Genomic DNA, 27675 nt, shown 5'->3' on the forward strand with positions numbered 1-27675 from the left:
CTCCCTCCATCTTTCCATCTTTCTTTCCTTTTCCCTTCCTTCTTTCCACAATCCTTTTTCCCTCCCTTCCTTCCTTCCCTTCTTTCTTCCTCCCTTGAATGAATCTGTTCCCTCCCTCCATCTTTCTTTACTTCCTTTTTCCCTCCCATCCTTCCTTCCTTCCCTCCATCTTTCTTTCCTTCCTTCTTTCCACAATCCTTTTCCCCTCCCTTCCTTCCTTCCTTCCCTTCGTCCTTACTTCTTCTTCCTTCCTCTTTTGACCCAACTGACCCGATCCGTTCCCTCCCTCCATCTTTCTTTCCTTCCTTTTTCCTTTCATTCTTTCCACAATCCTTTTTCCCTTCCTTCTTTCCACCATCCTTTTTTCCCTCCCATCCTTCCTTCCTTCCCTTCGTCCTTACTTCTTCCTTCCTTTTTGACCCAATTGACTCTGTTCCCTCCCTCTATCTATCTTTCTTTCCTTTTCCCCTTCCTTCTTTCCTCCCATCTTTCCCTTCATCCTTCCTTCCCTCCTTCCCTTCCTTCTTCCTTCCTTGAATGAATCTGTTCCCTCCATCCATCTTTCTTCACATCCTTCCTCCCTTCCTCCCCTTCGTCCTTACTTCTTCCTTCCTTTTTGACCCAATTGACTCTGTTTCCTCCCTCCATCTATCTTTCTTTCCTTTCCCCTTCCTTCTTTCCCTTCATCCTTCCTTCCCTGACCCAGGAGGACAACAGTCCCCTATCAGACTGTCCCATCGTGACCCCTCACCGTCGTCAGTGTGGTAGCCGTGTCCGTTCCTGATGATCCCCTCGATGAAGGAGACGATGTGATGGACGTTCTCTGTGACTCTCAGGTAGGCAGCTGGAGGAACCACCTGAACACAACCACACAACATGAAGACCTGAAGACCTGGAGACCTGGTCCAGACCTGGTCCAGACCTGGAGACCTGGTCCACAAGACACTACAGGTCCACAGAGTCTGGTGGAAACAAGACTGAGACTGAATAGAAGGAGTCTAGGGTAGCTACCACTTGAATAGGACGAATCTCCTTGTTGTTTACAACTACTTCCTGGTAGAAAACCAGCATGAGAACAATAGTGACGGACGAGAGTTTCTCTATATTTATCTACTTTTTCATGTCACTATATCGCCGTTTAGACTAATCTGATGTTTGTAAAGTTTATAAAACCAATGATTGGACAAACATTACTATTTCTGTGTGCACATTTTTGTAATTAGTCATGGTTATCATAGATTAGCCGGGCTAACGGTTAGCTACCTGTTTAACTTTAATAACTCAGTGACTCAATAAACGCTCCATGAACAAATATTTTCTCCAGCGGATATCTGAGTTCCAACATGACTGAGCTAACTGGAGTAGTTTCATGTGGTGTCCCACAACGGGAGGGTTTTAACAGCTGACGTCCTGCTGTTAGCTTAGCTGCTGCTGTTAGCTTAGCTACCGTTAGCTTAGCTACCGTTAGCTGTCCCTGTCAGCTGAGCCACTGATGCTTTCTAGACACTGTGATTCCCCCCAACTGAATAAATACAACACATAGCAACACAAAACACACACACACAGAAATAGTAATGTTTCTTCAATCATTTCAGATTTGTCTAAACGGTGACGGGGCCTGAAAAATATGATATATAGCTAAACTCTCGTTCCTTACTATTGATCTCATTCACATTACAGCTGGTTTTCTACCAGGAAGTAGAATGTAAACAACAAGGAGATTCGGTCTATAGTGAGTTGAGGATAGACCTTTAAGGACAGCATGTCCCTCTTGAATTCGTCCTCGTACAGTCTGGCGATCATGGTGGGGGACACGTTCTCCTGCAGAGACACACAACACAGAGTTAGAAACAAAACTAATTAACCACATCAGCCCTGATCGATCCATCACCGATCACCAGTCTCGTCTTACCTCCCAGCCTCTCCTAATGATCTTATCATCGATGTCGGTGATCACCATGGCGTGGACGACCGTGACCCCGAACACCCGGGACAGGACCCTCTGCAGGATGTCAAACCTGACGTAGGAGCTGAGACGGGACAGGGGGGGGGGTTACTGAGTCACACAGCTGTACAGATGTGGTGTTGTATCTATTATGGGATGTTTATGACGTTACCATGCGTGACCCAGGTGGGCGTGGTCGTAGACGGTGGGACCGCAGCTGTACCTAAAGGGAAGGGACAACACATTAATTAACAACACTGAGTGACGTTGTTGTTATTACCAGGGCCGTTGTATCCACCACTTTATTTTCCCATGATCCATTGCGTCACACCACAACGGAAGTGGGTTTTAGTAGCATTCTAGCGAGCGGCTAACTGGTAGCGTTAGCCACCAGTTCTAGCGAGCGGCTAACTGGTAGCGTTAGCGGCTAACTGGTAGCGTTAGCCACCAGTTCTAGCAAGCGGCTAACTGGTAGCGTTAGCGGCTAACTAGTAGCGTTAGCCACCAGTTCTAGCGAGCGGCTAACTGGTAGCGTTAGCGGCTAACTGGTAGCGTTAGCCACCGGTGTAGGTACCAAATGTGGGGGCTCCGGGCTGCCAAAACCGTTTTGACTAAATCTGATGTTTGTTAAGTCTATAAAACGAATTATTGAACAAACATTACTATTTCTGTGTGCACGTTTTTGTAATTAGTCATGGTTATCGTAGCTGTTAGCTTAGCTGCTGCTGACAGCTAACAGCAGTAGCTAAGCTAACAGGAGGACGTCAGCTGTTAAAACCCTCCCGTTGTCGGACACGACATGAAACTACTCCAGTTAGCTCAGTCATGTTGGAACTAGGATATCCGCTGGAGAAAATATTCTTTTCATGGAGCGTTTATTGAGTTATTTAAGACACTGCTAACAGCTAACAGCTAACGGTTAGCCTAGCTAGTCTAAAATGTTTGTTCAACAATTTGTTTTATAGACTTCATAAACATCAGAGTAGTCACAACGGTGATATAGTGACGTGAAAATGTGACATAAAGCTAAAACCTCGTCCGTATTGTTCTCATTAAAATTACATGTTATGTCAAATGTCATAAGTAAAAGTATGTTATATCAAAATGTAAAAAAGCAAAAACAAAGGAAAAAATTATGATATGATCTGTATACTATCTACTGCCGTAACATGTTATGTCAAAATGTCATACGTAAAAGAATGTTTTATCAAAATGTAAAAAAAAAAAAGAAAAAAACAAAAACATTATGACAAATATTCTTATTCTGTGGGTAACGGGGGCGGGACTAGATCAGCTTTTGCTTCTCCCACTTTCCCTTTCGGCCACGTGTGTTGTATTATTTGAACGAAGATGAAGTGTGATAATGATGATTTAAATTGACATGCCCGAAATAAACAAATTGATTGATTGATTGACGTGATAAAGTCATCACGGCCGATGTCTATCAACCAGATGCTATCAACAATACAGTAACGGTGGAATGGAGCGTCATGGTGACACCCAGCATCATTCTCCGGAAGAAGGTGGATAGGGGAGAAAGGGGATGATAATTCTTGGGGCCCATAAAAACCCCAGTAGTCTAATCTTTGTATGACTGATTTATTCTGCATAAGACCCTGACTAATACTCATAGTACACTGTAAAAACTCAACATCTTTCCAAGAATATTTGTCTTATTTCTTGTCCAAATGTCTCATTTCTAGTCAAAACTAATCTCTTTCCACTTAAAATAAGACTCATTACCTTAAAATTAACTTGTTTTTAGATCATTTTCACTTAAATTCACAATAAATAGAAAAATCTGCCAGTGAAAGTAAGTTTTTTGTGCTTGTAATAAAGAAGAAAAACTTGCTCCACTATCAGATTTTTTTCTACTTATTCCAAGTGAAAATCTGTTTGAAAGAAGTAAAAAGTGTCTAAAAACAAGCTGCTTTTAATATGATGAGTCTTATTTTAAGTAGAATGAGATTTGTTTTGACTAGAAATGACATTTTGACTAGAAATAAGACAAATATTCTTGCTAAGATACTTGAGTTTTTGCAGTGTAATGCTGCATTAGTGTCAAAACAAAGAAGGCTAAATAAAAAACGATAATACATACGTAGTCTAAGAAAGAAGGGGGAAAGTCAGGGGGTTAGGGGGCCCACTTTAGTATTCTTTAAGGGGCCCCAGAATTCCTAGCTACGGCCCTGCTTATTGCACCTGCATAAAAGGGACATTACACTGTATTTCTTCTTCCTTCCTACCATGTGGCCACTCCGTCTCTGGCCAGGACCAGCGGCTCTTTCTTCTTGGTCAGGCTGTTGAAGGTCTTCACCCCGGTGTCGAACCCGCTGGGTCTGGTCCAGGTCCAGGTCCGATTCCCTGAGGCTGAGACCCCGCAGCAGGACGTGGTGCGTGACCCGGCTGCTTTGACTATCAGGCGGACGAGCCGCGCTGTGTTGAGAAGCTGAGCCCTGCAGGCCACCGTCCGCACCGCGCTTCTCCACATCCCGACCCTCTGGAACCAAAACAGTTGAATATTAAATATTACTCCGCGCTCAGCTACTAGTGCTGCTGCTGTCTCTCCTCCACATTTTTCTGTTTCTGTCACCTTTACCCTCACGACTTCTCGCGAGAGTTCCCCTGGCACAACAGTATTGTTCTGTACAAAAATGTTAATAAAGTTTAAAAAAAAAGAAAAAAAAAGGTTATAAACCAAGACCATTCAGTGTCAATCAAGCCTTGTAGATTTAATTTTCTATTTTTTTGTAAGAAAAGCAATGTCTTTAAAAAGAAAAGAAAAGAATGCAACAGTTTTCCTGTTCGAGAATGTATGTACATTTTGAACAAATAAAGTTTGAAAAAAAAACAGACCACTTACAAAAAAAAAGAAAAGTTATAAACAAGACCTTTTTTTTGTTTTTTTTAACTTTCTTTATTAAACATGTAAACCTGAAGAACAAATACAATGACATACTCATTTCTGTCCATATCATATGTGCAAATCAAATCAGAGTGAAAGAAAAATCACACCTCCGCTTCTGCATTACATAGGAAATCAAAATATTTTCTATAAAGGCTGAGTACCAGAGCCTATACTGTAGAGAGTATAAAAATTAATACATGAAATAAATGTGTATGTAGTATTTTGTTGCTATAAATAAATACCAAAAATTCATTTTTTTTATTTTTGAGAATTACACCCATTTGAATATCTTGATAAGAGAAGAAATGTATTTCTATAGATTTGGAGGAAAGCAGATTGTGAAGATCTCTCCACATTCTGAACCGCTCCACACCCATAAAATAAGTGCTCTGTAGTTTCAACATTTGTATTACATGTATGACAATTCTCTACCTCAAATTTAAATCTTTTCTTTATGAATTCATTAGAGGGATATATGTTATTTATTGTTTTCAAGTGAATTTCTTTATATTTAGGGGGAACTGGAAATTTTAAGAATTTAGTTCTGATGGTTGATATATCATGTTTGTTATAGTCTTGAAGAATAAGTGTATTTCTGGTTCTACCTGGGTAAACAGTGTTTACAAAGTATTGTCTCAGAAATGTATTATTACACTTTTCATTCACAAGGTCTACACCATCAATTTTAAGCTTTGGCAATCTTGGTGTTGTGATGTTCAGTAAATTGTTCTTCACTAAATGAAAGAGGGATATTCTGTGTTACAACTCCACTGTCTGTCCTCCAAAGACGGTTTATAAACCAAGACCTTCCATGAGGAGTCAGCTGCTTCCTGTATGATGTCACGTGGGCTTCTGCAGGGCCACGCCCCTTTAGGGAGACCAGAGGCAGCACAGAGTGTTTTTTTATTTTTTATTTTTTTAATTGACGTGAGATAAGCGTAACAGAGTTATCTAAGCACATAACATAGCATATGTTGGCATTATTCATTATACAAAGAGATAGAGGTGGACAAAGCAGACAGGGGGAGAATGAGAAAAGGAAACAAAAATGGCAATGACAGTATTAAAGATAAGATAAATACAAATAAACATTGCCAGATTTGGAGGAATCTATTTACCTAGTAAAAAGTTCTTAAAGAGGGGCTATGTTGAATCTTTCAAAAAATACAGTTCGTTTTCATAGCTTTTTTATTTTAATGTCTTTTATTGTAGTTGCATATTGGGGAACTTCTTGTGTGAAATGATCCAGGCTCCAAAAAATCAGTTTTTTTGAAAGAGCTTTTTCAGTATGGCACCGACACCAAAGGACTTGAAGCACCAAAAGCATTAAAAACCAATTTTATTTTGGATAAGTATGCATTTATTTAATATGATCTTCTTTACTTCAATGTTTTTTTTTAGTTTTTTTTATAGACATATATATATAGATTTTTTTTTTTATATATATATATATACATGGTAAGCATAATCTCTTTGTATATTTATATATATATATATATTTTTTTTTTTCCCCCCCTGGCACAACAGTATTGTTCTGTACATAAATGTTAATAAAGTTAAAAAAAAAAAAAAAAAAAACTACAAACACACACACAAAAAAAAAAAGTAGTGTAAATATTTAATGTTATCATAAAAAATATATAAACATCTCACTTTCATCTACCTACAGATTGTATAAATCCACACACACGTTCACAGCATAGACTGTAAAAGGTTCACAGAGACGGTAGCAGCCTCTAATTTTCTGTTTCTGTCACCTTTTACCTTCTTTTTACAGTCTATGCCTTTTACCCTCACGACTTCTCGCGAGAGTTCCGACCCCGGAAGTGTTTCTCTCCTATCGTATCATGTGACTCCGTTCTCGCTCTCGCTGGGCTACATCCATGCTATCTGTCTACTATTGCTGGGAGCAGGTAGCTATGTCCAAATAAATAAAGAAGCGCTGATCTAGAGGAGGTTAGAGAAGCAGCAGCAGCGTTATTGGACGGTTGAAGATGCAGAACGTGATCAACACGGTGAAGGGAACGGCTCTGGGAGTTGCTGAGTTCCTCACCCCGGTGCTGAAGGTAAAGAAACTTCTCTCTCTGCAGCAGCTAAGTGAAGTTAGCTTGTTGATAGGTGGTGGCTGCTGCTGCTGCTGCTGCTGCTGCTGCGTAAACACACCAGCTCTGACCCAATCCCTCCCTTTTTCTTTAAAATATCAACATTAGCTAGCAGGCCATCTCTAAATTTAAAAATATCAATATCCACTGTACTTTGTGTGAACAGGAGGAGGAAAATATTTGTCATCTTTTTTTTTCTATGTCGTTATACTCATTTGTTTTGGACAGAACTAGAAGACATGTTTAAATGTTTGACAGGCATCAAGATTAAACTAAAAAAAAAAAAAGATATAATTCTCACTTATTATGATGAAAAAAAAGGAATTGTTTTTGTTGAATCTTTTTATTTTACAAGGAAAATATTATATCCATAAATGTAAATGGTCCAAAAAACCACATTTTTATGAGTTTAAAATAGAAATCAGATATTACATGCAGCTACTACAAAATATGAAAGACAGAAAAGCTATAAAAACCTTGGAATACTATAAATTATGGTGGTAGCCTATATATGCGCTATTGTAGGCTACCTAGCTACAATCTCCTGGAAATTATTTGGTTACATAATGGCATACACATTCAGAATAATGAAAACAAGTGATTAATTGCATGATTTATAACATGAAACACATCTATTGGCTCAAATGTCACAAATTATTTGATTTTTTTTACTGAGTCATAGTACACTGTAAAAACTCAAAATCTTTCCAAGAATATTTGCCTTATTTCTTGTCAAAATTTCTAGTCAAAACTAATCTCTTTCCACTTAAAATAAGACTCATCACCTAAAAATGAACTTGTTTTTAGATCATTTTCACTTGTTTCAAACTAATTTTCACTCGAAATAAGTAGAAAAATCTGCCAGTGAAAGCAAGTCTTTTGTGTTTGTAATAAGAAAGAAAAACTTGCTCCACTATCAGATTTTTCTACTTATTTCAAGTGAAAATCTGCTTGAAAGAAGTAAAAAGTGTCTAAAAACAAGCTGCTTTTAATGTGATGAGTCTTATTTTAAGTAGAATGAGATTTGTTTTGACCAGAAATGACATGAAAATGAAATTTGGGTCTGGAAAAAGTACGGAATTTGGAAATTTAAAATGTGTAGGAACCCTGTCAATATCCACTGTACTTTGTGTGAACAGGAGGAGGAAAATATTTGTCATCTTTTTTTTTCTATGTCGTTATACTCATTTGTTTTGGACAGAACTAGAAGACATGTTTAAATGTTTGACAGGCATCAAGATTAAACTAAAAAAAAAAAAGATATAATTCTCACTTATTATGATGAAAAAAAAGGAATTGTTTTTGTTGAATCTTTTTATTTTACAAGGAAAATATTATATCTATAAATGTAAATGGTCCAAAAAACCAAATTTTTATGAGTTTAAAATAGAAATCAGATATTACATGCAGCTATTACAAAATATGAAAGACAGAAAAGCTATAAAAACCTTGGAATACTATAAATTATGGTGGTGGCTGCTGCTGGGAAGCGGCGTAAACACACCAGCTCTGACCCAATCCCTCCCTTTTTCTTTAAAATATCAACATTAGCTAGCAGGCCATCTCTAAATTTAAAAATATCAATATCCACTGTACTTTGTGTGAACAGGGTCAGTGTATCTTTTGGTCATTGGATTTTCTTTTGAAGAATGTGAATTAAAAAACAAAAAAAGATTTGTAGGTTTATTTGATTTTCATGTTGAAATACAAGAAATAAAATGGAAACACAAAGCATTCTTCTTTTTGAGTGTCAAAGAGCAATTAACTACATTTTAAAAACAGTTTGATTTTCTTATTCTATTTCATATAACAAAACATAAAATCACTAGACAACAGAAACTAAAAAACACACCAAAAACAACCTTTTTTTTTTTCATGTTCTGACACCAGAAGTTGTCATTTTCAAGGTACGGCTGTGGGATGGACTGGATCAGTTACCTATGACTTTTTCCACCTCTAACTCCAGATATGTTGGGGACTTCCATTAAGTTTCTGTCATTTTCAGCTCAAAATCTCCTCAAATCCTCTTCTGCACCCACTTTTGTGTGATATGCACACAGATTTCTGTAGATGTCAGGCCTTGTTTTTCCATATCATATCTGAGGAGGGCTCAAAAGAAAATCCAATGACCAAAAGATACACGGACCGAACAGGAGGAGGAAAATATTTGTCATCTTTTTTTTGAATGTCGTTATACTCATTTGTTTTGGACAGAACTAGAAGACATGTTTAAATGTTTGACAGGCATCAAGATTAAACTAAAAAAAAAAAAGATATAATTCTCACTTATTATGATGAAAAAAAAGGAATTGTTTTTGTTGAATCTTTTTATTTTACAAGGAAAATATTATATCTATAAATGTAAATGGTCCAAAAAAACAAATTTTTATGAGTTTAAAATAGAAATCAGATATTACATGCAGCTATTACAAAATATGAAAGACAGAAAAGCTATAAAAACCTTGGAATACTATAAATTATGGTGGTGGCTGCTGCTGCTGCTGCGTAAACACACCAGCTCTTACCCAATCCCTCCCTTCTTCTTTAAAATATCAACATTAGCTAGCAGGCCATCTCTAAATTTAAAAATATCAATATCCACTGTACTTTGTGTGAACAGGGTCAGTGTATCTTTTGGTCATTGGATTTTCTTTTGAAGAATGTGAATTAAAAAACAAAAAAAGATTTGTAGGTTTATTTGATTTTCATGTTGAAATACAAGAAATAAAATGGAAACACAAAGCATTCTTCTTTTTGAGTGTCAAAGAGCAATTAACTAGGCCTACATTTTAAAAACAGTTTGATTTTCTTATTCTATTTCATATGACAAAACATAAAATCACTAGACAACAGAAACTAAAAAACACACCAAAAACAACCTTTTTTTTTCATGTTCTGACACCAGAAGTTGTCATTTTCAAGGTAAGACTGTGGGATGGACTGGATCAGTTATGACTTTTTCCACCTCTAACTCCAGATATGTTGGGGACTTCCATTAAGTTTCTGCCATTTTCAGCTCAAAATCTCCTCAAATCCTCTTCTGCACCCACTTTTGTGTGATATTATGCACACAGATTTCTGTAGATGTCAGGCCTTGTTTTTCCATATCATATCTGAGGAGGGCTCAAAAGAAAATCCAATGACCAAAAGATACACTGACCGAACAGGAGGAGGAAAATATTTGTCATCTTTTTTTTTAATGTCGTTATACTCATTTGTTTTGGACAGAACTAGAAGACATGTTTAAATGTTTGACAGGCATCAAGATTAAACTAAAAAAAAAAAAAGATATAATTCTCACTTATGATCAGTAGTCGAGTTGTAAAAAAAAAATTCAGGGGGGATGGTCAATTCATGTAAATTCGATATCAAAACAAAACACTGAAAATAAGACTTCTTAATCCTCTCAAATCAAATCAAGCCAAGTTTATTAGAATTTTTTTATTTGTGCCCTCAGATTTTATTATTTCTTTTATTCAACATGCGTAGGCCTACTCTCTAATGATGGAATAATGAGGGCTGTCAATCTATTAACATATTTAATCCCGATTAATCTCATGAATGTCATAGTTAACTCACGATTAATCGCCAATTAATCGCACATTTTAATCTATTATAGCCTAAATATCCCTTGAATTATCATTTTAATACTTTTATCAACATGGAAAAGTGGATATAGGCTTGATTTGTGCAAATGTTTTTTAATGAAATCAACTATCAATAGATTTTTTTAAAATTGACGCTGTTAAAATTGATTTGACAGCCTATAATTACAAGTTATATGTCCAACATTTAATGTGAAAAGGGGAGGGATGGAGAGGGGGGATGGCATTTTTTCAGGGGGAATGATTTTGATCGTTTTTATTACAGGGGGGATGCCATCCCCCCTCATCCCCCCTCAACTCCACTACTGCTTATGATGAAAAAAAAGGAATTGTTTTTGTTGAATCTTTTTATTTTACAAGGAAAATATTATATCTATAAATGTAAATGGTCCAAAAAACCACATTTTTATGAGTTTAAAATAGAAATCAGATATTACATGCAGCTATTACAAAATATGAAAGACAGAAAAGCTATAAAAACCTTGGAATACTATAAATTATGGTGGTAGCCTATATATGCGCTATTGTAGGCTACCTAGCTACAATCTCCTGGAAATGATTTGGTTTCATAATGGCATACAAATTCAGAATAATGAAAACAAGTGATTAATTGCATGATTTATAACATGAAACACATCTATTGGCTCAAATGTCACAAATTATTTGATTTTTTTTTTACTGAGACACTGCAAAAACTCAAAATCTTTCCAAGAATATTTGTCTTATTTCTTGTCAAAATTTCTAGTCAAATCTAACCTCTTTCCACTTAAAATAAGACTCATCACCTAAAAATTAACTTGTTTTTAGATCATTTTCACTTGTTGATTTGTAGGTTTATTTGATTTTCATGTTGAAATACAAGAAATAAAATGGAAACACAAAGCATTCTTCTTTTTGAGTGTCAAAGAGCAATTAACTACATTTTAAAAACAGTTTGATTTTCTTATTCTATTTCATATAACAAAACATAAAATCACTAGACAACAGAAACTAAAAAACAGACCAAAAACAACCTTTTTTTTTTTCATGTTCTGACACCAGAAGTTGTCATGATTTTCAAGGTAAGACTGTGGGATGGACTGGATCAGTTACCTATGACTTTTTCCACCTCTAACTCCAGATATGTTGGGGACTTCCATTAAGTTTCTGCCATTTTCAGCTCAAAATCTCCTCAAATCCTCTTCTGCACCCACTTTTGTGTGATATGCACACAGATTTCTGTAGATGTCAGGCCTTGTTTTTCCATATCATATCTGAGGAGGGCTCAAAAGAAAATCCAATGACCAAAAGATACACGGACCGAACAGGAGGAGGAAAATATTTGTCATCTTTTTTTTGAATGTCGTTATACTCATTTGTTTTGGACAGAACTAGAAGACATGTTTAAATGTTTGACAGGCATCAAGATTAAACTAAAAAAAAAAAAAGATATAATTCTCACTTATGATCAGTAGTCGAGTTGTAAAAAAAAAAATCAGGGGGGATGGTCAATTCATGTAAATTCGATATCAAAACAAAACACTGAAAATAAGACTTCTTAATCCTCTCAAATCAAATCAAGCCAAGTTTATTAGAATTTTTTTATTTGTGCCCTCAGATTTTATTATTTCTTTTATTCAACATGCGTAGGCCTACTCTCTAATGATGGAATAATGAGGGCTGTCAATCTATTAACATATTTAATCCCGATTAATCTCATGAATGTCATAGTTAACTCACGATTAATCGCAAATTAATTGCACATTTTAATCTATTATAGCCTAAATATCCCTTGAATTATCATTTTAATACTTTTATCAACATGGAAAAGTGGATAGGCTTGATTTGTGCAAATGTTTTTTAATGAAATCAACTATCAATAGATTTTTTAAAAATTGACGCTGTTAAAATTGATTTGACAGCCTATAATTACAAGTTATATGTCCAACATTTAATGTAAAAATGGGAGGGATGGAGAGGGGGGATGGCATTTTTTCAGGGGGGATGATTTTGATCGTTTTTATTACAGGGGGGATGCCATCCCCCCTCATCCCCCCTCAACTCCACTACTGCAATTTATTTTACAAGGAAAATATTATATCTATAAATGTAAATGGTCCAAAAAACCAAATTTTTATGAGTTTAAAATAGAAATCAGATATTACATGCAGCTATTACAAAATATGAAAGACAGAAAAGCTATAAAAACCTTGGAATACTATAAATTATGATGGTAGCCTATATATGCGCTATTGTAGGCTACCTAGCTACAATCTCCTGGAAATTATTTGGTTACATAATGGCATACAAATTCAGAATAATGAAAACAAGTGATTAATTGCATGATTTATAACATGAAACACATCTATTGGCTCAAATGTCGCAAATTATTTGATTTTTTTTTTACTGAGACACTGCAAAAACTCAAAATCTTTCCAAGAATATTTGTCTTATTTCTTGTCAAAATTTCTAGTCAAAACTAATCTCTTTCCACTTAAAATAAGACTCATCACCTAAAAATGAACTTGTTTTTAGATCATTTTCACTTGTTTCAAACTAATTTTCACTCGAAATAAGTAGAAAAATCTGCCAGTGAAAGCAAGTCTTTTGTGTTTGTAATAAGAAAGAAAAACTTGCTCCACTATCAGATTTTTCTACTTATTTCAAGTGAAAATCTGCTTGAAAGAAGTAAAAAGTGTCTAAAAACAAGCTGCTTTTAATGTGATGAGTCTTATTTTAAGTAGAATGAGATTTGTTTTGACTAGAAATGACATGAAAATGAAATTTGGGTCTGGAAAAAGTATGGAATTTGGAAATTTAAAATGTGTAGGAACCCTGTCAATATCCACTGTACTTTGTGTGAACAGGAGGAGGAAAATATTTGTCATCTTTTTTTTGAATGTCGTTATACTCATTTGTTTTGGACAGAACTAGAAGACATGTTTAAATGTTTGACAGGCATCAAGATTAAACTAAAAAAAAAAAAAGATATAATTCTCACTTATGATGAAAAAAAAGGAATTGTTTTTGTTGAATCTTTTTATTTTACAAGGAAAATATTATATCTATAAATGTAAATGGTCCAAAAAACCAAATTTTTATGAGTTTAAAATAGAAATCAGATATTACATGCAGCTATTACAAAATATGAAAGACAGTGAAGCGGCGTAAACACACCAGCTCTTACACAATTCCTCACATTTTCTTTTTAAAAAAATATCAACATTAGAGTTTAGAGTTTATTTATTTAGCACACAAATTTCAATGGTGCAAGGAGGGAACGAAGCCGGTTGGCTATAACAAATTACAGCAAGACAAATTTCAATGGCTAACAAATAAACATAGAGAAAAAAAAGACACAAGTGCATAGATAATCAATGTTATATGAGCAAAATGAACAGAAATGAGAAAAAAAAGAGATAAAGTGCATAGATAAAGTGCATAGATAATCAATGTTATATGAGCAAAATGAACAGAAATGAGAAAAAAAAGAGATAAAGTGCATAGATAAAGTGCATAGATAATCAATGTTATATGAGCAAAATGAACAGAAATGAGAAAAAAAGAGATAAAGTGCATACGTAATCAATGTTATATGAGCAAAATGAACAGAAATGAGGAAAAAAAAGAGATAAAGTGCATAGGTAATCAATGTTATATGAGCAAAATGAACAGAAATGAGAAAAAAAAGAGATAAAGTGCATAGGTAATCAATGTTATATGAGCAAAATGAACAGAAATGAGAAAAAAAAGAGATAAAGTGCATACATAATCAATGTTATATGAGCAAAATGAACAGAAATGAGAAAAAAAAGAGATAAAGTGCAAAGTGATTCGGTAACATATAGAGATAAGGTACAAAAAAAAGAGAGTGGGAAATGCAAGAGAAGTTGAGATGTATTTTTAACTGCTTTTTAAAAAGTGAATAAGAAGAAATGGATCTTAATGAAGGAGGTATAGTCCATTAGCTAAAGCAATTAGCAGCTAAACTCTAATAATAATATCATTAAATTCCCACTTGTTTTGCATGGCTTCGTTATAGTGCTAATTCACTTTTGCTTTTGTTATTGATTTCAGGAATCTAAATTCAAAGAGACAGGAGTCATTACACCAGAGGAGGTGAGACTAACTTACACATATTGATTTGATATTTAATATAATATAATATATAATGTATATAATGCTTACGTTCAGGCCTCTGTGTGTGTGTGTGTGTGTCAGTTTGTAGCAGCTGGAGATCACCTGGTTCACCACTGCCCCACATGGAAATGGTGAGTGACATATTATGAAATCAGCAGGGCCGTAGCTAGGAATTCTGGGCCCCCTTAAAGAATACTAAAGGGGCCCCCTGCCCCCCTGACTTTTCCACTTTTTTTTTCTTAGACTACGTATGTATTATCATTTTTTTATTCACTCTACTACTAAACTCAAACTCTACTACACTCTACTCAAAAACTGAAAGTAAAATATTTAAAGGTTCATTATCATTAACTCCCAAACTTTTGAATAAGGTGGTTTGCAGGTGATGTCATGACTACACTTGGGGCGCAAGCGTTTGGAAAAAGCAACATTTTGTACCAACCGGTCAAATTGGGAAAAAATTGGGATGCACATTTTGCTTTTTTTTTTTTTTTATTCGGTCCAACAACCGACGCCCGCTAACCAATTAATAACCGTTAACTGATAAGATTCAAATGCTTCCAATTATATATAAATGGTTTGGGTCATTTTTCCTTTTTTTTTTGGGCCAAGTCCATCCGGGTTTGGGCCGAGAATTAATGCTAGTGAGCAGGGCCCTTGCTAGAAATTCTGGGCCCCCTTAAAGAATACTAATGGCCCCACTGGGCGCTGGGCCCCTAGAGTTATCACCACCTTTCTCCCCTGTACAGCCCTGGAAATCTGAATTTTCTTAACAAAAGTGAGGTGTGTGATGTGATACGCTATATTTTGATAATCAGTTAAATCTAAGCAAATTGATTGTTTTATAAAAGTATTAAAATTTGTCAGCTAACTCTGCTGATATGTATTTATAATTATAAGCTATTGGAAGCCTGATTGGTGATTAGCACAGTTAGTCACATGATGACTCACTCACTGATTGATTGTGTTATATTATCTGGTAGTATTGAACCTTTGCTCCTCAGGCAGTCAGATGCAATTATCTTTTTTCATGTTTTATAAGAGCAACATATATAAATAGTCGATCCAGTGTAACATCCACATCACAGAGGAGGTGAAATCTGTCACAACCAGGGTTGGAATTTCACAGCTAGTGCATGGGTATAACAACACCATAACTGAAGACAGGGCCGTTGCTAGGAATTCTGGGCCCCCTTAAAGAATACTAAAGTGGGCCCCTCCCCCTAACTTTTCCTTTTTATTTTCTTAGACTACGTATGTATTATCATTTATTATTTAGCCTACTTTGTTTTGATGCTAATGCAGCATTACACTGCAAAAACTCAAGTATCTTACCAAGAATATTTGTCTTATTTCTAGTCAAAATGTCATTTCTAGTCAAAACAAATCTCATTCTACTTAAAATAAGACACATCATATTAAAAGTAGCTTGTTTTTAGACACTTTTTACTTCTTTCAAGCAGATTTTCACTTGGAATAAGTAGAAAAAATCTGATAATCTTCCTTATTACAAGCACAAAAAACTGACTTTCACTGGCAGATTTTTCTACTTATTTCAAGTGAAAATTTGTTTGAAACAAATGAAAATGATCTAAAAACAAGTACATTTTTAGGTGAAGAGTCTTATTTTAAGTGGAAAGAGATTAGTTTTGACTAGAAATGAGACATTTGGACAAGAAATAAGACAAATATTCTTGGAAAGATGTTGAGTTTTTACAGTGTACTATGAGTATTAGTCAGGGTTTTAGAATTATCATCACCTTTCTCCCCTATACAACGGCCCTGACTGAAGAATCTAGGTATTTACACATTTATAGAGTCTGATAATTGATGCATGGTAGCAGATGTATTTTTATAGATGTCTTGTATAGTGAATATGCAATTGTCTGTAGACAATTTGAGTTATTTTCCTGTCCCATCCAATCATTTAATGGCATTTATGACACTCAAGACCATGTGGCCTCATGATGACATTCCTGAATTCCTGCATTGTGATGTCACATCCTGCTGATGGGAGGAAATACCAACATCACATTATTAAATTATAGAGAATTTCCTATCTTCATTTCGAACAAACTTGTTTCAGTTGTTGCTCGTATGTGAAATCTGGTGCATGTCCACTATCTTTTCTCTCTCGCTGCTTGCTACCGATCTGCATAATAAATTACATTTATAATAACTTTTTAAATAAATTTAGCGACACCACAAAATCCTGGAGGGTCTGTATAATGTCCTATAGAAAAAAAGGTAGAATAAAAGTTACATTATATTGAGTATTTAGTAGTGCTGTAGCTGTTTTTTTCTCCACCAAGGAGTGTTTTGGGCGTAAAACTAATGTTTGCGATCAACTCGGAATCATGAAAAACCCCTAGTTTGACCCCTCACAAGTTACTTAAGGTCCACGGGGGAGTTGAATTTCAACATTTTAAGACGTGATACTACGTACGTTCCTAAAGACAATTGTGAAGAAGTTTCTTGGTAATGATTTAGTTCCCAGATTGGTCAAATATCTGCTAAAATGCAACTTACTATGAGATGTGTTTCTGCTTCTGCCCTCAGGGCCTCAGGAGAGGAGTTAAAGGTGAAGCCGTATCTGCCTCAGGATAAACAGTTCCTCCTGACGCGCAACGGTGAGACTTTCTATTCTGTTATTTAAAGCAGAAGTAAGTGATATATTTGTGTTATCTAAGTCTTAAAGAGTTGTATCTTCCTACGAGTTCACGGGTCAGAAGTTACGAGTGGCCGTTATAGTGACTTTCACAGGTAAAACAGGTCGGAGAAACACGAGTGTGTTGCCTGGAACGCTACAAAGTCGTAAGTCGTGACGTGAAGCTGTAATTTACGGTTTCAAAAGCCTGCCTGGAACGCAGCATTAGCCAAAACCACCGGATCGCTTACTTCTGCTTTAATAATCTACAGTCGGAAAACACTGGTGGGCAAATGAAGTTGCAATGTGGCTGTAAAAACTTCTACTTCTACTTTATTGGACTGTATTTAATCAGTACTTTTTTTCATTTTGTAATGGGGGGAAAACACAGAGGATTGAGGAAATGCATTGATTTACACCAGAACCTTTATGTTGCAATAATTAACAGGAAGTATGTTTTCTTAAATTCTCTTTTTTCTTCTTTTTTCTCATATATACACACACACACACACACACACAGGAAAAACATAAAAGACAAAGCATAGTGTACATGTACTGGTTAATACGCTGTTAAATGCTGTTACTAGTAATCAGATTAGTAATAATAACATAATACAACTATCCAGTGAGTAATAGAAACGAAAAATAAAATAAAATAGTCTAAGTCAATGGTTGTCAAAGTGGGGTCCTTGAGAGGGTTAAAGGGGGTCCCCAACTTTTTCTTGAAATTTTACCACTTTTTTCTAGAAGTTTTTTCTTTTTTAATTATTATTTCTTTTACTTTACTTGTTTTAATTTTTTTTTTAAATGTTACCACTTTTTCTAGAATTTTTTTTTTTTTTTTACTCTTTGAGAAATTTTACACGTTTCTTCTAGAATTTTTTAAAAACTTTTTTTGAGAAATGTCACCACTTTTTTCTAGAAAATTTTTACCTTTTTTTTTTTTTTTTTTGAAATGTTTTCAACTTTTTTGGAAAAAATTGTAACATTTTTTTCCAGAAAGTACTCTACAATATTTGCAAAAATTCACGCCATTGGCCCTAATTTGGAAAGAAAGGAAAGGAAAGAAAAAGAAAGGAAAGGAAAGGATGTTTTCTTACATTCTCAAGTACAGAAATGTTGGATGATAGTGATACCACAGTCTTTAAAAATGTAGTAACGGTCCATATAAAAGTTGGGATTTTTTTTTATTTTATAACTTTTATTTATCAATTGTCAGACATGAAATGCATAGGTACATACAAATAGTATTATTTCTTTTTCTTTCTTTTTTTTTTTTACATTCAATAATATAAATGAACATAAATGAACAATCCCCCCACCCCGTCCACCCTGGTAGTTTTAAAGGTAAGTATGTCATATTTAGGTGGGGTGACCCACACACTCTCTCAAAAAATAAAATATAAATTGGTAAATTAATTCAAGGAGAAGAAAAGAAAAAAAAATTGAAATAACTAAATAAATAAAAGAATAAATAAGAGTATTTAATTGAAAAGAAATACCGATATAATAAAAAGATATAAGAAACAACAAGGAAAGAAGGAAGGTATGATCACATAGGAAAGAAAAACTACAAATAACACAGAAAATATTAAATTAAGTACAAAAATAAAGTGCTAGTGCTAAAAAGTTGGGATTTTTGACACTTTTTAATGTAATAATTTAAAGGTTTCATCTATGATCCTGTGCTGCACAACTTCTGTTTTCAGGATCAGATTCATTTCCTCTTTTCAAGTTCCCTGTAAATGTGTTTTGAGCCTTGGATAACCAGTGATGTGTGTATATGTGTGTGTGTGTGTGTGTGTGTGTGTGTGTGTGTGTGTGTATGTGTGTGTGTACTCTACAGTTCCCTGTTACAAGCGCTGTAAACAGATGGAGTATTCAGACGAGCTGGAGGCCATCATAGAGGAGGACGATGGCGACGGGGGCTGGGTCGACACGTACCACAACTCAGGTATCACAACGCTCAACACGGCTGCAACGTCTCATTTTCAGTTTTTCTTCTCGATTTTTCATTTTTGTCTTCAGCCCATCAGTCTTTTTGTAATGCACTGTGAACAAACCTGTTGAAAAGCGTTGTACAAATGAAGTTTAAAGGATAATTTCCGTTTTTTACAACCTTTCTAGCATAAAATACGATCATTTACTCACCCAGACACTACTGATAGATAATCTGGGTGAGTAAATGATCTTATTTTATGCTAGAAATAAGGTCCAGGTTGTAAAAAAACGGAAATTATCCTTTAAGTGAATTTAAAGTGATCCGCCAAAAAAAAAATTTCGTGTCTTGCCTCACTCCCGAGTCCATGACCAGCAGATAGACACCATCCTTTCCACTGTGCGTGCAGTAACAAGGGAGATAGAGCCGTATCGCCCGTAATTAGCTTAGCTCAAACACTGGAAGTGTATAGGTAGTGTTAGCCTGCCTGCACCTAAAGTCACTAATTAGCTTAGCTCAAACACTGGAAGTGTATGGGTAGTGTTAGCCTGCCTCCTACCTGAGCTGAAATCAGCAGTCAGAAGCTGATTTCATTTTAGCTCTAAACTCTGTAAATATATCACTTTATCAACATTTCAAACATGTTTAGGAGAGAAAGTAGCCGTTTAGATCAGCAGTGTGTCGTTAATTTGTCTAAATACCAGCTGTTTACTATTTTGTTGGGACGAATTCGGCGCTACTCAAGCTAGCCGTTGTGACCAACGCACTTCCGGTTACTTTCACAAAATAAAACACCCGTTGCCCTTTACATACAGAAAACCATGACGATAGAATTTGTGCTTTTACTTTGAAATAGGAAGCTAACCTACCCTCGATGTAGCTAGCTTGAACCAAAATAAAGCGTCTTTGCTTGAACCCTCCGTTTTGACCGATCTCGTCCCGTTAGCGGCATTTGACCGCTCAAGATGCCTTACCGGAGAGTTTTGTAGCTCTGAGACCAAGATCGGTCCGTTTAGAGTTGCTGAAGAGTTTCTCTGATGACTTTAGGTGGAGGCAGGCTAACACTACCCATACACTTCCAGTGTTTGAGCAAAGCTAATTACGGCGATACGGCTCTATCTCCCTTGTTACTGCACGCACAGTGGAAAGGATGGTGTCTATCTGCTGGTCATGGACTCGGGAGTGAGGCAAGACACGGAAAAAAAAAAATTGGTGTGTCCCTTTAAGTTGTAATTTTCTAAAATAATACGTTTTCTGACACTCATATCCAAATCCAGTTTTTGCTGTAGCACATTCATTGGAAACAAACACGAGCTGTTGGCATGTCTGGAGGTGCAATAAAGTTAATTTGAATGTGTTTCCACAGGATTGTTGGGTGTCACAGACGCTGTACAAGAAATTTCACTGGACAATAATAAGGTATATTTAGTCTTTATTATTATTATTTTTAGGTTTCTGTCTCTCGTTGATGTAATAAAATCCCGCTTTTATTCTGAAATCCCGCAGGACAAGAACATGAACGCCACGTCTGCAGCGCGCTGTGACGACGACAACGACGAAGACGACGACGAGGACGGAGAAGCGGCAGATATGGAAGGTGCTGATCTGACGTCATAGCGGCGATGATGTCCAGGGCCGTTGCTAGGAATTCTGGGCCCCCTTAAAGAATACTAAAGTGGGCCCCTCCCCCTAACTTTTCCTTTTTTTCTTTTTTTAGACTACGTATGTATTATCGTTTTTTATTTAGCCTACTTTGTTTTGACGCTAATGCAGCATTACACTGCAAAAACTCAAGTATCTTACCAAGAATATTTGTCTTATTTCTAGTCAAAATGTCATTTCTAGTCAAAACAAATCTCATTCTACTTAAAATAAGACTCATCATATTAAAAGCAGCTTGTTTTTAGACACTTTTTACTTCTTTCAAGCAGATTTTCACTTGAAATAAGTAGAAAAAATCTGATAGTGGAGCAAGTTTTTCTTCCTTATTACAAGCACAAAAAACATGCTTTCACTGGCAGATTTTTCTACTTATTGTGAATTTAAGTGAAAACTATCTAAAAACAAGTAAATTTTTAGGTTATGAGTCTTATTTTAAGTGGAAAGAGATTAGTTTTGACTAGAAATGAGACATTTGGACAAGAAATAAGACAAATATTCTTGGACAGATGTTGAGTTTTTACAGTGTAATATGAGTATTAGTCAGGGTCTTACGCAGAATAATTCAGTCATACAAAGATTAGACTACTGGGGTTTTTTATGGGCCCCACTGGGCGCTGGGCCCCTAGAGTTATCATCACCTTTCTCCCCTATACAACGGCCCTGATGATGTTGCCATGGTTACACAGTAACTGACAGTAACTGACTGACTGAGTGTGCGTTGTCCTTTCAGAGTACGAGGAGAGCGGCCTGCTGGAGACCGACGAGGTGAACGCTCTCAGCTTTCACATGATTTATCACCTGATGTAAAACCAACGAGTCCAGCCCATAATAATTGTTGGTTGATTGATTGATTGACACCTCCGTCTTGTCTCTAGGCAACGCTGGACATGAAAACCGTAGAAACCAAAGCCAAAGTGGAGCCGGGGAACGAGGACCAGATCCTCCAGACCAGAACGTACGACCTGTACATCACCTACGACAAATACTACCAGACCCCGAGACTCTGGCTCTTCGGATACGATGAGGTACTGATACAGTGCTGCTGTAGGACGATGGTGGTCAACGTGGTGGTCCGGGGACCCTAAGGGGTCCTTGAGAGGGTTCATGGGGGTCCCCAACTTTTTCTTTTTCTAGAAATTTTACCACTTTTTTATATAAGTTTTTTCTTTTTTAATTATTATTTTTTTACTTTACTTTTTATTTTTTTTTATTTTTAAATGTAACCACTTTTTCTAGAAGTTTTTTTTTTTTTTTTTTACTTTTTGAGACATTTTACACGTTTCTTCTAGAATTGTTTTAAAACTTTTTTTTTGGAGAAATTTCACCACTTTTTTCTAGAATTGTTATTTACAGAAATTTTATCGCTTTTTTCTAGAAGTTTTTTCTTTTTTAGTTTTTTTTTTTTTTACTTTACTTTTTTTTTTTTTTAATGTTACCACTTTTTCTACAATTTTTTTTTTTTCTTACTTTTTGAGAAATTTTACACGTTTCTTCTAGAATTTTTTTAAAACTTATTTATTTTTGAGAAATTTGACCTTTTTTTGAGAAATTTTACCACTTTTTTCTAGAAAATTTTTAACTTTTTTTTTTTTTTTGTGAAAATTTTTCAACTTTTTGGGAAAAAATTGTAACATTTTTTTCCAGAAATTTCTCTACAATATTTGCAAAAATTCACGCCATTGGCCCTAATTTGAACGTACATTGACTAAAAAAGTATTGTTCTTCAGTCTTAGAACAAATATTTTTGTATTTCTCGTTTTTGCTTCAAAATTTTGTCCAATGGGGGTCCGTGGTCGAACTTTAGGGGTCCTTGGTGTAAAAATAAGTTTGCGAACCACTGCTGTAGGACATGCTGTGTAAACATCTGGATGTTGTGGTGTCTCCAGGACAGACAGCCGCTGACCGTAGAGCAGATGTACGAGGACATCAGCCAGGACCACGTGAAGAAGACGGTCACCATAGAAAACCACCCCCACCTCCCTCCACCCGCCATGTGCTCGGTCCACCCCTGCAGGTAAGACCAGGACTTGACCTCATAGAAGTGTGTTTGACCTCAGAGCTACGCTACGGAGGCTCATTATGGGATTTCTTGGTTTCCCTCATCAAACTTATCATCAAATACACAATCCAACAACTCCACAACGCTCTGGTGGACAAGTTGTGAACTGCACATTCACCACGCTATGAGATAATAACACAACGTTACCACACAGAGTTGTTTTAGAGGGAAATACAGAGACTGTTGATGAAAAACTGTCCCTGAAGGCAACGTGCATCAGTGGTTTTGCATGAATTTCCCTCTAAAACAACTCTGTGTGGTAACGTTGTGTTATTATCTCATAGCGTGGTGAATGTGCAGCTCACAACTTGTCCACCAGAGCGTTTTGGAGTTGTTGGATTGTGAATTTGATGAGTTTGATGAGGGAAACCAAGAAATCCCATAATGAGCCTCCGTAGCGTAGCTCTGAGCAGCTCACGGCTCTGCTCCGCCGTTCTAAAAACAGCTTGCACCGACAATTAAAGGTAACGAACCTACTGCTATGACTATAGGGATTATGGCAATGGGCCAATTTGCTAAAATGTTGAACTATCCCTTTAAGGTGTGTTAAAGGGATACACCAACATTTTTTTTTTCATGTCTTGCCTCACTCCCGAGTCCATGACCAGCAGATAGACACCATCCTTTCCACTGTGCGTGCAGTAACAAGGGAGATAGAGCCGTATCGCCTGTAATTAGCTTAGCTAGCGCACCGCTAATTAGCTTAGCTCAAACACTGGAAGTGTATAGGTAGTGTTAGCCTGCCTCCTACCTGAGCTGAAATCAGCAGTCAGAAGCTGGTTTCATTTTAGCTCTAAACTCTGTAAATATATCACTTTATCAACATTTCAAACATGTTTAGGCGAGAAAACTACCAAAACACTACCTATACACTTCCAGCGTTTGAGCTAAGCTAATTAGCGGTGCACTAGCTCTGTCCGTATCTCCCTTGTTACTGCATGCACAGTCGAAAGGATGGTGTCTATCTGCTGGTCATGGACTCAGGAAAGGTGTATTGGTGTATCCCTTTAACCAAAGCTTCTGTGAGTGGATGATATAATAAGAAGCTCTCTGATCTCACTTTTACTTCCAGGCATGCCGAAGTGATGAAAAAGATCATCGAGACGGTGGCAGAAGGAGGAGGAGAGCTCGGCGTCCATATGTATCCTTTCACAGCGTTGATATCTGTGTGGGTAACAATGCGCTTTATTGTGAAGGAAGAGAGGCAGGGCCGTTGCTAGGAATTCTGGGCCCCCTTAAAGAATACTAAAGTGGGCCCCTCCCCCTAACTTTTCCTTTTTTTTTTCTTAGACTACGTATTTATTATCGTTTTTTATTCAGCCTTCTTTGTTTTGATGCTAATGCAGCTTTACACTGCAAAAACTCAAGTATCTTACCAAGAATATTTGTCTTATTTCTAGTGAAAATGTAATTTCTAGTCAAAACAAATCTCATTCTACTTAAAATAAGACTCATCATATTAAAAGTAGCTTGTTTTTAGACACTTTTTACTTCTTTCAAGCAGATTTTCACTTGGAATAAGTAGAAAAAATCTGATAGTGGAGCAAGTTTTTCTTCCTTATTACAAGCACAAAAAACTTACTTTCACTGGCAGATTTTTCTATTTATTGTGAATTTAAGTGAAAATGATCTAAAAACAAGTTAATTTTTAGGTAATGAGTCTTATTTTAAGTGGAGAGAAATTAGCTTTGACTAGAAATGAGACATTTGGACAAGAAATAAGACAAATATTATTTTTACAGTGTACTATGAGTATTAGTCAGGGTCTTATGCAGAATAAATCAGTCATACAAAGATTAGACTACTGGGGTTTTTTATGGGCCCCACTGGGCGCTGGGCCCCTAGAGTTATCATCACCTTTCTCCCCTAGACAACGGCCCTGAAGAGAGGATTTCGATCCAGTTTTTCCTGTTTTGATTCTCCTTTGTGGCAGAAACTAGGAAGTGGCCCATGTTTTCCTCCATGTCCTTCCTGTTCATCCTGTTTTACTCTTTACTCTCAGCAGCTTCTGTTCAGTTTCTGCTCACACAAGCAAAACTCCTTCAATCCCACAGTGTCAGTTCATTCATCATCATTATGGCGAACTTTCCCTTTTACACACGAAACACCCTGAAACTGGGACACGACCTTCCAATTGTGTTGAATCATTGTAAGCAGTGACTCAGCAGAACTGATTTATGACATAATGAGACTTTAAGGGTGACGAAGTACCCACCCTCGAGTACATTTACTTCAGTACTTTCCATTATCTGCAGTTTCTTTGAATTATAGTTTTCTAGAAACGTATCTCGAATGAGTTCTGAAATTCAAAGCAATCCTTAAAGGGACATTGTGTAGGAATTCCTCCCATCTAGCGTTGCGTTGTGGTTGTATATCGCAAGCAACTCAGTGGTATTTTTCATGCTGCATTCACCTGAAATTGGGCGGACAGCAGACGGACGACAGCCGCTGCACGTAGGGTTGCAAAAGGGTGGAAAATTTCCGGAAGATTTCCAGAAACCTTCCATGGGAAGTTAAACTGGGGAATTTTAGAAATATTCCAAATAGGAAACTTTCCTTGGGGATTATGGGAATTATTGTGAATTTATGGGAATTAACTGGAAATTGGGGGTAATTTAAACAAACTGTATCATATCCAAACATAAATTCAAAAATTTTGTTTTGTCATAAACAGACATCCGTGCAAAATAATACAATTAAAAAACATTTCAACTGATTTATTTGTGAGTAGAACTTTATCAACTTTTAATTCTTGTATGAACAATCAATTATTTTACTGAATAACAAAAACATGATGAATGTTGAATAAAATATTACCCCCCTCCCCCAAATAAAAAAAGTAAGCAGTGTGCTGTGTGCATGTGACTGAGGAATAGCCTAGATATTCAAGTGTACTTGCATTAAATCTGGTTGGTTTAGCCAAGATTATGCTACAATATATTTCCCCCAACTATATTTAAGTTCCCTGTTAAGGGCCAACCATAAATTTTGTAAATTTCGGATTTATTCCCGTTTATTCCCATAAATTCCCATGGAAAGTTTCCAACAATTGTTTACCTGACCCACGTTTTACCGTCTTTCTCTCCACTTCTGTGACTAAAATGACATCTGGTTTGTTAGCGACGGCCGTCTGCCCGACTGCAGGTGAATGCAGCATCAGTGTAACATGGCAACCAGCACCGAGCTTACCCGCTCCATGGAGATTAAATGATATGAACGGCTCATTCAGAGCTGAAAGGAACACTTCACTTTGTTGATGTTAATGAAAATCAGACTTTTGAACCAAATAATCGATTTTCCTGAATAGATAACAGGAGAAGTTACACAATGTCCCTTAAAGTAGTGGTTCTCAAACTTTTTTACACCAAGGACCCCTAAATTGACACAAATTAGACCATGGACCCCCATTGGACAACATTTTGAAGCAAACACCAGAAATAGACAAATTTATTAATTTTTATTTAGCCTTTATTTAACCAGGTAAAAAGGCCCGTTGAGATTGAGATCTCATTTTCAAGGGCGACCTGGCCAAGACGGCAGCAGCACACGTCGTCATCGTCAAAAAATATTTGTTCCGAGACTGAATAAAGTTTTGTACATTCAAATTAGGGCCAATGGTGTGAATTTTTGGAAATATTATAGAGAAATTTCTGGAAAAAAGTGGTAAAATTCTCAAAAAAAAAAAGAAAAAAGTAATACATTTTCTAGAAAAAAAGGTGGTGAAATCATCTCGAAAACAATTAAAAAAAACAAAATCTAGAAAAAATTGTAAAATTTCAAGAAAAAGTTGGGGACCCCCTTGAACCCTCTCAAGGACCCCTGGGGGTCCCCGGACCCCACGTTGAGAACCACTGCCTTAAAGCATTCCGGCTACAATGGTTGACTTGGTTTAGTTTCACTTCCAGTTTCCGATGCTCACCTTTAAACTTCCTGGTTGTGTCATTCCCCCCTGTGCATCCCATGTCTTTTCCTTAACTCTCCACTTCCAGGTATCTTCTGATTTTCCTCAAGTTCGTTCAGGCGGTCATTCCCACGATAGAATACGACTACACGAGACACTTCACCATGTAGCTTCGCCGCTTCTGCTCCAACACGGGGATGATATCGGAGCTTCTGTCTGGTCCGCTCTGGTTCCAGGAGAGTTTGTGTTACTACGAGACACTTTGCTGCGCGAGTGCAGGACTTGGGAACGGGGGGGGGGGGGGGGGATGTTAAAGGTGTGTGACTGTGATTGTCTGTTAAAGAAACGGTGGCTTTAGGAAACAGGCTTGTTTCCATGAAACCCAGAGTCAGAGAGGTTTGAGATGAGTTCACGTTGTGTCTATTTATTTAAAGGGATAGTAGCATTTTTTTTTTAAAAGTGGGGTTGTATGATCTCCAAATAGCCCCAAAGTACTTTAACTTTTTGCAGTAGAAGACTCTCTGCACTCCTCCCGTTAGCAACGCCAGCCCATAATAGCCCTGCCCAGAGATTTACAACATACAGTGTTGTGAATGGACCCAAAGAAACGGCCTATTTTCACAGCCTAAAAGAGGTTTTACCTGAAAAAAATACACAGTTCCATTGTCAATGTCTCATTTCTAGTCAAAACTAATCTCTTTCCACTTAAAATAAGACTCATCACCTAAAAATTAACTTGTTTTTAGATCATTTTCACTTGAATCAAACAAATTTTCAATTGAAATAAG

At 36.3% G+C, this 27675-nt stretch overlaps 2 protein-coding genes across 3 annotated transcripts in view; one reads left to right on the plus strand and one right to left on the minus strand.

The window, feature by feature from the left end:
- Positions 1–4485, minus strand: part of cars2 (cysteinyl-tRNA synthetase 2, mitochondrial) — a 15315-nt gene extending 10830 nt beyond the window's left edge. For both annotated transcript variants that reach the window (XM_085802626.1, XM_085802618.1), the window contains exons 1-5: positions 4192–4485; positions 2118–2168; positions 1913–2030; positions 1750–1821; positions 752–857 (exon numbers count right to left, since the gene is read on the minus strand). In XM_085802626.1, coding sequence (XP_085658752.1) covers positions 752–857; positions 1750–1821; positions 1913–2030; positions 2118–2168; positions 4192–4436 — 592 coding nt within the window. In that variant the 5' untranslated portion in view covers positions 4437–4485. The remainder of the gene's footprint in view (positions 1–751; positions 858–1749; positions 1822–1912; positions 2031–2117; positions 2169–4191) is intronic.
- Positions 4486–6693: 2208 nt separating this feature from the next.
- Positions 6694–27333, plus strand: atg3 (autophagy related 3). The gene is made up of 12 exons (XM_085802582.1): positions 6694–6919; positions 14617–14658; positions 14761–14810; positions 17239–17309; positions 19173–19280; positions 20632–20684; positions 20772–20862; positions 21658–21692; positions 21803–21952; positions 22814–22941; positions 24059–24127; positions 26976–27333. The coding sequence occupies exons 1-12, from the start codon at positions 6848–6850 to the stop codon at positions 27055–27057; spliced, it is 951 nt and encodes a 316-aa protein (XP_085658708.1). The 5' UTR covers positions 6694–6847; the 3' UTR covers positions 27058–27333.
- The last annotated feature ends 342 nt before the right edge of the window (positions 27334–27675 follow it).

The sequence above is a fragment of the Trachurus japonicus genome, chromosome 2 (genome assembly GCF_045865225.1).
Source record: "Trachurus japonicus isolate A0001 chromosome 2, Traja_1.0".
Taxonomy (NCBI): domain Eukaryota; kingdom Metazoa; phylum Chordata; class Actinopteri; order Carangiformes; family Carangidae; genus Trachurus; species Trachurus japonicus.

Excerpts from the sequence above, each read along its gene's own strand:
- atg3 (XM_085802582.1), top strand. The coding sequence starts at position 6,848 with ATGCAGAACGTGATCAACACGGTGAAGGGAACGGCTCTGGGAGTTGCT. Across the intron at positions 17,310-19,172 it reads GTTCCTCCTGACGCGCAACG|TTCCCTGTTACAAGCGCTGT; the intron begins GTGAGACTTTCT and ends TGTACTCTACAG. Across the intron at positions 21,953-22,813 it reads GGCTCTTCGGATACGATGAG|GACAGACAGCCGCTGACCGT; the intron begins GTACTGATACAG and ends TGGTGTCTCCAG.